Source organism: Acipenser ruthenus, chromosome 20 (assembly GCF_902713425.1).
Source record: "Acipenser ruthenus chromosome 20, fAciRut3.2 maternal haplotype, whole genome shotgun sequence".
In the NCBI taxonomy this organism is placed as follows: Eukaryota; Metazoa; Chordata; class Actinopteri; order Acipenseriformes; family Acipenseridae; genus Acipenser; species Acipenser ruthenus.
The window spans coordinates 21,722,824-21,735,340 of NC_081208.1; the positions used below are offsets into that span (position 1 = coordinate 21,722,824).

Below are 12,517 nucleotides of genomic sequence, written 5' to 3' on the forward strand. Positions count from 1 at the left end.
AATCCACACAATTACACTCACACCAGTGAGCCAGTTAACAAACCCATATCAAGATGAAAAAAATGCATTAAAATGATGGAGTAGATTTTTATTAGCATCTCTCCTCATTCTTAAAGGATGTACAAAATATTAAATGAATACCCAAAGGCCAATTCTGCCCTGCAGAGTCCAACATATTCATGTTTGTTTCGTGCAAAAGTATTTTCAAACATTACTTTTCTTCTAAAGCCTGATTTCACAGTGTCCGGGTGCAGCAGTCAATAAGGGTCCCCTTCCTTTCTGTTTTCTTTTTTTTTTGTTTCCTCTCCAAATTAAAGGAAGGGAGCCTTTTCGACTACTGCAACATGAAGGTAAACTCTTAATTAATGAAATCAATTCCTCAGTCATTAATTAGCTGGAAATTAAGTTAAAAAAAAAAAAATTGAATGCAAAAAAATGTTCTTGAATATACCAATCTCTAGACAGAATCGATTTTCATAGTTATTTCTTACCTTTAGGAACACCCCTTTTGTCCATTAAAGAGCATTGCCCCTAGTGGAGTGGAATTAATCTCTTGCATTTCACAGGCAACTGCACTACCAATAAAAACAAACCAATCCAAAAAGAATACGGTTACCTGACAGCAACCAATAAAGCAATCAGCCTCTATTTAATAGACGGCAGTGAAATATAATCTAATCTAGAACGTACAGTGACTGTCATAAAATCTGTCGCGACAGATGATATTACATCATACGTTAAGAACAGCTGTTGTTGTTTCTAGACGGTATAGCTGAGATTAACATGGTGTACAAATTCAATGTAAATGAGAATTGAACAAAACATAGCTAGAGGACTTCCTATTTCCAAAAATGTATGTTTTTTTGTTTTTTTTTGTTATCCAAACTGTGTATTTATTATCGTTTAAACATTGTAAAAGCTGGTTAACAGAACAAAATATTTTTGTATTCCTAGATAATGGATAACATTTTTGGGAACGACTTGAAATCTTTTTAAAGAGAAGATTGCATTTTCTTTAGTAAGTGTTTTAGTGAGGGGTCTGAGGGAGGAGCAATAAAAGTCCCACCCCAGTCATTCTGTTTCAAGGCTATTTTCCTAAAACTTTTGGCAGGTCAAAGTATATATGACTACATAAATCCCCTTATATAACTTTACCACAGTAAATTTGGAGTTTTGCAATACTATTCCCATGCTTTATAATATGCTTTACTATACTTTTCTGAGCTTTACAATGCTAACCTATGCTTAACCATGCTTTCACTATCCTTTATTACACTTCACTATGCTGTTACTGTGGTACACTTTTTTGAGGGTCTTCAGCTGAACATACTTGTGGGGTATATAAACCTACCCCTTACAGCCATGTAAAAGTGGTAAAAACAGCCTGGTTGTAAGGGATATTATTTGAATGGCAAAATTATACCGTATGGCATTCAGATAAAGTCAGGGGATTAATTAATTTTGCTGTTATTGAGAAAGGAAATGGAAGCCAAAAGTGCAAGTAAGTCTTGCAGGAAAAAAACAATGGGAATTATTAATTACTGGCAGGGTTGATTTCCATTAATCCCTTGAGCAGCAAGATTTCAAACCCAGGTGGAATCTGCGAGCCAGGGCTTGAAATATGGAAAAGTACCAAACAAGTCGCTTGTGGATGTATTTAGCGTGGAATGTAGTTATCTGCGTTCTAAGAGCATTGTCTTGCATTCAAACAAACAGTTTAAAAGTGGATTAAATAACATTCACATTGTCAATTAAACCTCTTAAAGATAATCTTTGTGAACAAAAATACAACACTGATGGCATACACATCCTGTACATCACCCTACACAACCATTCATTAATAAACAAGAAGCTTTCACAAGCTGAGGAGAGCCTCTTGGGATCTGGGTTAGTTGGGTTTTCTAGAAGATAATAGGCAGCCACAATACTGGAACTGGTGATTTGTCATTCCTTCTTGGGAAGGTTGACTTTGGAGGTCTTGCCCAACATCATTCCTTTCAGCACTATTACTAGTACTATTACCGTACATATAGAGATGTCCTGTGTTAGGATAGTCTTACACTAGGAATGGTGGCTTGTGTTTCAGGAAACACTGGTAATGCAGTATCACTTTTACGAAACTGATTCCTGATGAACAAGCACATTGTCAACCCAGGTTTTACATTATACTGCCATCTAGGGGTGAGTAAGGGTCTGGGCCAGAGGTGACCTGTACTATTAATAAAATGTCATCATTAAAACCTATGGGTCTTCCCACCAGAAAGTTAGGTACTGAATATGATAGCAGTTGTCTTTATTTTTTTTTTACTACTATGAGCAGGTGAGTTTAATTAATCGTCATTATCTATTAAACACTCAATAGTGCTGAATTAAGATACTTAAATAAACTAAAATTAAGTGACAAATGTTACAACTACAAGTCTTTTACAATGTTTTCAAATGTTATATTTGATGGAGGTAGCAAAATGGATTTACTTAGGTTCTGATTTTCCGTTAAACCTGATCAAGCCCCATTTTTAACCCCTAAATGGAATTCTTGAAAATAAAATCAAAGACAAATGTTGTGATTAACCTGACAGATCCTATAGCTAATTTCAAAGAGGCACAGCAACAAAGCAATGGGTATGTTTTTATTAGACACCATCAGACCAACTGAATTTGAGAATTCGAAAGAGAATATAGGGATGCAGATTTAAGATTAGAAGTGTGCCCAGCGCAGATGCTTCGGCCTTAGTTCTCTCTCTGGGAGACTGGGTCTATCCTCTTAATGCCGAGGCACTGGCTGAAGTTCAGTTTGACTCACTGGAGGACGATAAGACGGAGTCATTCCGGAGAAGGCGGAGTCATTACAGAGGCGGAGTCATTCCAGAGGCAGAGTCATTCCAGAGAAGGCGGAGTCATTCAAGAGAAGGTGGAGTCATTCAAGAGAAGGCGGTCATTCCAGAGGCAGAGTCACTCAAGAGAAGGCGGAGTCATTCCAGAGGCAGTCATTCCAGAGAGGTGGAGTCATTCCAGAGGCAGAGTCATTCCAGAGGCAGAGTCATTCCAGAGAGGCAGAGTCATTCCAGAGGCGGAGTCATTCCAGAGACGGTCATTCCAGAGGTGGAGTCATTCCAGAAGCGGTCATTCCAGAGTCAGAGTCATTCCAGTGGCGGTCATTCCAGTGGCGGTCATTCCAGAGAGGCGGAGTCATTCCAGAGAGGCGGAGTCATTCCAGAGGCAGTCATTCCAAAGGCGGAGTCATTCCAGAGAGGCAGAGTCATTCCAGAGGCGGTCATTCCAGAGGTGGAGTCATTCCAGAGAGGCAGAGTCATTCCAGAGGTGGAGTCATTCCAGAGGCGGTCATTCCAGAGAAGGTGGAGTAATTCCAGAGGCGGTCATTCCAGAGGCAGAGTCATTCCAATCCTCCCCACCAGGGAGAAATACTGCACAGTGATGGTGGAGGTGGGGAGGCAACAGATAAGATCTGTGTAAAGAACTGAGAAAATGACATGGCTTGAAATGGGAGAAGTGAAGGTGGGGTTGTCCCTGTGGCTCTCAGAACCACAGCCAAGCTTTAATATAAATCAAGGATGCTTTCTAAACAATGATCAAAATCATATTTGTAAAACCAAAACATACAGGTATTTCCTTTTTTTAAGTGTATTACATGGAAGTACATTAAAATGTCAATCTTCTGATATTTTGTATGTGTCATATCACTGGATTGCCATCTGTGTGTATGTGTGTAATTGAAGCTTAATATTGGTAAATAAAACCTGAACAGAACTTTTTGCTAGGCACGCCCAAAATTAAGTTTAAAAAACAGGTGCCTTCTAAACGTTTACCATGGTAAATTTGTGCTGTACACGAGGTTTCCCATGCTTTCTATTGATCATGATTTACCCTAACCCACTGATTTACCACGTATGCCTGTTCTATGTTTTGAACGGGATTTTGTTCAGCTTCACAATTTTTTGCTTTACTTCTACATGGTAGACGCTGCTTTAGTGTGACATCACATCCACAGTGATTGTTGCTAGGTGGTTCCGAACAAACAGGCGAGTCTTTAATAACAGTAATTAATGAGTTTTAGAACGTGTAACATTGTATAGTAAGAGGTAGTATTTTAATATAAATCAAAGTACAGCTAGTAAACAGCATGGTGCAGCGTTTTGCGGCAGACTGAAACCTCAGAAAGAGCAAACTGAAAAATGTAGTCCGAACTCCCTTGTCATCTGTCACTTAACAATTCAAGGATGGAAATTAGACACCCATTTCATAGCAATTTAGCCATTCCAGATTTTATGGTGGCCTTAATCATTCAGACACAATTAAGCTTGTTACTAACTCATGTATCTATCATTCAGGCCTATTCTTCGCTATTGTAAACCTGCTTTGAGACATACATATACCTGTCCCAACCCAGTTTCCCAAGACTTTTCAACATGAGCTTAAACGGTATACTTTATGGGCCACTACACCTTTAAATAAAAACACATTTCAAACTTTCGTATAAAAAGGCTTGTTTTATTATTTAAACAAAGTACATGATAGTACATTTACAATATTCTGAAGTAATGTGTCCATATGAAGAACAACGAAGTGAAACGGTGTTAAAATGTACAGCAGAATAATAAATCGGTGTCAGCTGTTCCACGTCTTTTTCATTAATATTACCTACTACTATTATTATTCTTGTTTAAAAATTGTTTTAAAAATAAGTCTGAGAGTCAATTTAGCAGGAAATTTACCTCAGCATCGTAAGTTTTAGCCTTCATAATGGCATTAACTTTGGCTTTCAAGACATCACGTGTACCATTATATAAGAATGATTGAAATTCCCCTCATCTGAGAGAGTTTTCTCCCCTTTTAATTAGTTGTTCTTCCCTTTAAAAAAAGTGAGGTCCGAAAACATTGAAAGCGCCATGTTGTTTGGAACCGTCTCTAAGGAAATGAGCGTCAATGGCGAAAGCAATAAAGAGCTGTATACTGGAGTACACCTGAGAGGTGCAGGAAGTACTCCCATATGTCCACAATAGGGCTGTCTGATTTTCCACAAGTAATACTGGAGGCTGCTCGCACAGGTGTTTGTTGGGGACTGGTTGCTACGGAAGCAGGCTAGAGAAGAATTGGAGCATGTTGCTTAAAACAAAGGCAAACAACAAACACCAACAGAAGGCATTCTGTGCAATGTGCTGTGTTTGCCAGTCATTGAATCACTCCAATTGTTTACTGGATTACACATTGCTTAACCCTTTCTGAAACTTGGATGGCACTTTCAGATCTATAATCCAGATATAATGGCACATTAAGGACAATACAGTCAGAGATGCACGGCTCACAAACTTCCTGTAATGGCATTCCCGCATGGCATTTTGTGTTAGAATGTAGAGAGACCAAGGTTTTTAAATTCATACCTATTATTAGCACTAGCAATTGTATTACTGGTTCCATTTTCTTCTATGTAAATGTTTTATTTTTTTCTCAAAATGTGTTGGAAGGGAATAAACACTTTATATACATACTGTATTTATACATACACATGCATACAGACATAGAAACATACGTACATTCATACCTACATATATTTGAAGGAAATAACTAACCCAATATCAATGGTATGTTTATAATAATTGATATAACAATCTACATAATTCCTTGAAAATCCACAAAAACAAAATCATTACAACAATCTAATGTTAAAAATATCCAAGATATTTAAAATAAATTGACATTCAATTAAAGCTGTTGTAAAATACTGGCTTGCTGGCTAGTCATATTTTTGAAACTCTCTCCATATGTAATGCATACAGCATCAGTCATTGCTATTTTGTGGAACTTGAATGTTGTCTCCATATTCTTCAGATAAATACTGTTGATTGTCTTTATGTTATTGTTCTTGGTTGCTTTTTGAAAATGAATTATCAGTGTGTGCCCTTTAAAAACATGTTCAGGGCTCTGGAACGGATCCATATCTATCCTTGATGGGAGAGGTTAACTTTCCATAATGTGACAGTTCATAAATTATCTGCTCATTTTTAATGAAAGGAGGCACATTTGACCTTCACTGCAGAGGCAACCAGGGGTGGAACAGTAACAGTTTCATTGTAATATCTTCTCTACAACTTTGTTTACCAGCTGCTTAGTGCTTAACAACCCCACGACAGCTCTGTTCATTCTCGAAGCATATTTCACATTTCTATAGCACACTACTTGCCTGACAGCTAAAACATAGTCCTCCACAGTGCAATCTTCTCTTGACAGAACTGTTTTCATGCCTTCTGGTTAAAGAGGAGCCAACATTAGGTGGAGGCCTTCCTCCCAAACTAATCACAGAAATCAGTAAAAACCATTAATAAACTTTCAAGACTACCAGAAAAAAGAAAAGTGAACATCAATCTAGAACTTGAAAAAAATAGTTAGCAGAAAGCGAAATAAAAAGGCCAGACACCATTCACTCACCGCAAATCTCACAACCACACCCTATCCCTGCATGCAATGCAATAGAGAAAGAGAGAGCGAGGATGAGAGCAAACCGTTCTATATCCACGGAGACTCAGTGATTGATAGGCCACTATCAATCACTAGAAATGATTAATTGATAAACTGATAACTCGCTATTTTAATACTTTGCTAGAATGTTTTGGTTTTCCGCCATCTTTATATCATCCCAGTGGGCTAGTACATGGCCACATGATCAAAAACAGACCAGAAAGTGATCTACAGTCTTGCGGTCAAATTGTGCCCTCTGATGCCATCGCACAAAAAACTAAATGGCAGCCACGCATGACAGATTTCTCTAGCTACATCATTTTTAAGAAGTAACATGTATTTGGCTCAAAGGGGCAAGCAGGTTTGAAAGAAAGAGGAAACGTGTGCCCCTACACATTTTCTGCACAGTTTCCCAGAAGAATGTCAATGGAAGAATATACAAACACTCAGGAATAATAATGTGTTGTAAAACTGAGCATGACTGTGGGACATTGAAACTTTAACATTAACTACTGTACAGATACAAGCATAACATATATTGAAATGCATATGAAAAAAACACTACATATAGGGTAAAATGACTGCTAATGTGTTAGAGTTGAATAGGTTGAGTTGATGACAATTTAAAAATTATATGTTGCTTGCATTGATTTACAATCATGTGACATGTGATTAGTTGACTACCACTATCACTTTTGTAGTTGGCTAGGCCACTATTCAGTCACCAGCTCACATCTGAAAACATAATGACAGCAGAGTTTCTAATCTTAAAATAATCCCAGCTCAGATGCAGTCTAGCTAGTCTACACTGCATAGCATCCATTCAATGCACATTGTCTGTCATTAGGGGGGCTATTGCATAGCTATGAGATATTCACCCTTGATATATCACTGCTATTAACTTTCCCCTACAGAGGGAGTCTCCGGACAGATGGTTCACAGTTCATACATAATAAACTGTAGTATTAAATTCACCCTTAATAATTTGCTGATGAAAACTTTAAAATTAATGCAATAGGGAGATGACTCTGGGGATTGATAAACAACATGCCTTATTTATCAAAAAGACAGGTAACCACAAAAGCAGATGCACTGGTGAATTCAGTGCCTGTGGAAAGTAAGACTTAAAGGAAACTGAAGCGCCTGTCTATCTGTAAGGCTACACAAGACCAAAGCCCTCCACATTCTCAATGTAAAAGTACCTTTTTTGTTATCTCCTGTTTGGGTTGTGTATCCTGGGTGATGATGATGTAGTGGAGGTGGGTGGGGGAATAAGCTTGTGAAATTTGCTGATGACAGAAAACAGCATGGATTGCTGTGCATGCTATGCCCATTATTATTTATTTCTTAGCAGACGCCCTTATCCAGGGCGACTTACAATTGTTACAAGATATCACATTATTTTTACATACAATTACCCATTTATACAGTTGGAATCCAAAGTGATTAATACTGCATATAGAACTGGGCTGAAACATGGTAAATTCAGTTTATTGTTAATAAATGTAAAGAATTACATGTTGGTGACAAAAATGTAAGACTCAAATACCAGAGGGGTACTAAATACGACCAGTCCCCCCCTGAGAAGGACCTTGGCACTGTAGATCACTCATTGCTGTCAGCAACCAGGCATTGTGGGGAGGCAATTAAAAAGACCAACACAATGTTTGGTTACTGTATATATTAAAGCTCAACATATGATGAGGTTAACGCAAAGACAATTACAACACTGTGTTTAATTTGTGACGATGCGTTTCAAAAAGGACATGGTGGCGTGGAATTGGTTACCTGGCACTGTTGTTGCTGCTGAATCACTGGGATCCTTTAAAAATTGACCAGATGGATTCTGGGATCAATCTTGTTAGCAATTTCTCTTGTATTCTTATGTTCTTAGTTTGTCATATATATATATGATGAATCTTCCAAAGGACCTTCTTTAGGACAAGTTATTGCGTGTGAATCTGTTGTTAAATAGATGTCTGTCTGTCTGAATGGCATACTAACATTTTAGATATGCCTAAAGAACATCTTATCCAGTTGTGATGAAACTAATGCGGTGTCACTGGGGACACTATAATGTACAACCTCATCAAACAGTCCTTGATTTACTCTAGGTTTTATTTACATATAATCAACTATTCTGTAAACCTTCGCCTAACCAGGGCCTCCCAACCAAGAGCTCAGTTGGAATGGAAACAAGAAGACATGTGGGGTCCCCAGGACCAGGGTTGGGGTGCCCTGCTAGACTCTGACAGACCACAACAATGTCTTTTTCGTATTGAGCCTTGGTCAGTACCACCCACGTAGTATTTAAATCCTACATTGTTAAAGCTGACACTTAATAGTTCACATTTGCAAACGTTACATTTATTTGCTTACTCTTACACATTAATTTCTGTTGAGTCCTGCATTTCCACTGGTTTGCGCTAAGGAATAATTTTCGTGTTAATGATAGCAAAAATATTGTATTCACAGCTGTGGTGGTGAACGAACGTCATTGACATTTTTTACGTTTGCTTACATATATTGAAAGTGTCTCTCCCACAAAAACGGCAGCATAGTAGCGTTTACTCCAGATTTATTATTCAAATGATACATGGTCATACTACCAAACAAGGCGACATTGTGAATTGCCAAAAAAAAAAAAAAAAAAAAAAAAAAAAAGATACGATAAATCATTCATAAACTTGTTAACACGCCACATTTAAAAGCTAGTTGATTCCATAGGCATTTGCATTGCGAGATAACCACCTAAGCTTTATGCAAAACAGTCCGCGATGGGCAACATCTGTGTAATACATATTCTAATGAGCGCCGATTTTGGTTCAGCAGAAGACAGGTGCTTCTGAATTATTAATATAGAGTTGCGCTCTATTAGCAACGCGTCAGGTGCATGCTGCATGATTCATGAGCCTATGCTAATGAGCAGGTGGGTGACTGGAGAGTTTAGCTGCTTTGCGAAAGAGTGAGTGAACTGTCAGCCCGCTCTGGGTCTCAGTTTCATATTGTCAGTTTTGGCGTCTGTGAGTCCATGTCCTCTCCTGTGTCAGTTCGGTGTATTTTGGAGTCGGAGGTATCTCAGCACCGCTCTAAGGAGTCGTGCTGGGTGCTTGTGTCCGGCAGGGTCTACGATGTGACGGGATTTCTCAGAAGACACCCAGGCGGAGAAGCTCTGATTTTGCAGCAGGCAGGGAACGATGTGAGCCGGGAGATGGAAGGACCTCCACATCGGCACTCTGAGAATGCCAGGAGGTGGATGGAACAATATTATATAGGAGACCTGATAAAGGATACTGCAGAGCCACAGGTAATAAAAATGCATTAATTAAAAATGAAATGCAAAATCGAGACTTCATGGGTTTATACACAGACACAATGCATATGTCACACAAGTAAATAAACAATTGCTAATATGTTTACAAAGTCAAAGGGAATTGTTTATGTAACTTATATCAAACACAAATGCATGCATTTTAAGTTAGGCTGTTACCCTGACCTTGTTGGCGTTACTACAAACAATGTAAAAAAACGAATTTGTACATTAAATATACATGTAAATAAACACAACTGGTATCAGTGTAAATTAGATGTAAATGATTAGTTGAAATTGAAATATATGTTTGATGGACTTGGAAATGTCAATACTTTTTTGTCTGGAAATGAATTCAACCTGTCGATTGTGTGAGTGGACATGAAACACGTAGCCTACCGGATGAGGAATCCGACTTTTTTAACATTAAAAATTATAAACTTTAAAATAAAACCTTTTTGATTAAAGCATTTGACTGCTTCTAACTACAGTGTTAATCGTTGTCTGGATTTAGTGAATACAAGTGAATACTTTTGTTAAGGTTGGGTTGTGGTTATGTGTAAATGGTAGGCTACCTAAGGGTTAACCTCTGGCTGAAGAATCATTTTGAATTGTGCTCCAAAAATATGTAAAAATTGTGAAAGCAGCAGCCAACCCTACATTGTACCTTAAGGGGCGTTCTCAAGAAAAATGTCGACAAAAGAAACTTCATAAAGTTCGGGGAAAGAATATCCTCCTCTCCCTCAGCCCCTATATGTGTTGCACTTCGGGTTTTGCTGGGTGGATAGTGGCTGTGCGAAGTACAATTTTATTTTTGATTGTGTTCAGTAACAGGCTATTTCAAATAAAATAGCATAAGGTAGTAAAATCAGTACTGCTGTGGTGCAGTGGGACAGGTTAGGCACTTGAAAATGCCTAACCTGTCCCACGTACTGTTTTTCAGTTTTAGGCAGGTGTATCAGAGCTGGGCGTTTCCTTGTTGGACTCGCTGAGCGAGTGAGATAAAGGAAGATTACAACCAAAGCATAGTTTACGAAGGAGGCTGCACCCAGTCATATGAAAGAACGGGGCTGTGGTGAAAAAGACAAAGCTGATTTTATTACAGAAGCAGTTCCAGAAAGTATCATCATGTGTAATATTACACGAATGTCTTTATTTCATGTCCAAATAACATCCAGTAATAGATCAGATAAGTGTTTAATTGCTTTTTTTGGTTGGCGAAATATCAAACTGGTGTTACATATACACTGTATAATAGAAATTTAAAAAAAAAAAAAAATGACAAAAATAAACACCTGCCATAACACTGTCAGTTGTAAGGCAGCTGAGGTGGCATTGTTTCAGTGTTGTGAGACTGCAATGTACTTCAATTACAAAAACATATTGTGAACATATTAAGCTTTTTCGTTAGGCTTGTAGTACATCATTTTTTGACCTCGACTAGGAGCTCTCTGTCTCGACACCTACCTTAGTATCCTGTGTTCTTACTGGTTCCTGCTGAGAATCGTTTGGTTCATTTCACATATTTGTTCTTACTGACATTGTTCAGACATTTAGATGTGTACTGAAGTTCAAATGATTAGATTAGTCAACCATTTAGTAATTTAAGTTCATGCAGTAATGAAATGCATTTATCTGTCTGTCTCCAGGCACTCTTATCAACAATAACAAAAAAAAAGTCGTAAACACAATTTTCTGTTACGGTAGTTTTATTACAAAGACTTTGCTGATTAAATGAACTAAGTGGCGTGTTGTTTTTTGCTGATTCCAGATCTCCTTGGGATGTCTGTTTTTATCAAGATAGCAGATAACAATGTTGCCAGAGCCAGAACCGTCCATTTCAGGGTACTGATCTGAATGATATAATGATATATGCTGCATCCTTTCTGCTTGGTTTTAACTTTGGTAATCCAGTTAACACACAGACCTGACTAACCTGTTTGTCAGTTTCTTTGCCCTGGTTACCACAAACCTTTGGTATCGCTTTATCATGTTTTTGTTACTGTTTACTTAATGAGTAAGTGATGAAGTGGGTGCTCCTATTACACAGCACAAAAAAGGCATTCCATGTTTCTTGACCGTTTAAGTGTTTCTGGATTCTGGCTAACAAGGTTTTTTTTTTTTTTTTTAAATTTATATAAAGATTCCCCTGTTGCTCTGTTAACAGCGGGCTCAGATATATACCGGTATATACGGATAACTATTGATAAAAAGATAACTATGGATGCATACATGACACTGACATACCACAGGCTGATTCTTAGATTCTTTAAATAAGTTTAGTGACTGATCACTTTTAGATGGCTTTTCTCAATATAGTTGACTTTGGAGACCCTCACCAGAATACTTCCTAAATCCTGATGATGCAAATCAGGGCGATTTATGAATTACTGCTCCTCTGCTACATTAAACCAATGGCTTACCTATGCTGTTGCTGCTGAGCCACAGTGATTCTTTAAGACAGGGGTGTCCAATCAGGGTCTTGGAGGGCCATTCCACTCCAGGTTTAACCAGTAGAATGCTATAATGAACTACTTCAGGGTCTGGATGGAAGTTTAATGGGTTCAGTTAAACAATTTAGAACAGGGCTGGAAAAAAGACCAGGAGAGGAAGGGCCAACTTTGGCCACCTCTGCTTTTAAGACCCAGCCTGCCAAAGATTTGAGATTAATCAGCTACTTGGAACTGGACATTTTCTTATTGGGACCAGGATGGCTGGTGGTGTTGTCGGGCC

The 12,517-nt window shown here is 38.1% G+C and overlaps 1 protein-coding gene across 1 annotated transcript in view; it reads left to right on the plus strand.

Annotated features, from left to right (window-relative positions):
- The first annotated feature begins 9,237 nt into the window (after positions 1–9,237).
- LOC117425957 (fatty acid 2-hydroxylase-like) overlaps positions 9,238–12,517 on the plus strand; it is a 39,570-nt gene continuing 36,290 nt past the window's right edge. Inside the window, exon 1 of the mRNA XM_034043298.3 lies at positions 9,238–9,781. Within this exon, the coding sequence (XP_033899189.1) occupies positions 9,506–9,781 (276 nt within the window). The 5' untranslated portion in view covers positions 9,238–9,505. The remainder of the gene's footprint in view (positions 9,782–12,517) is intronic.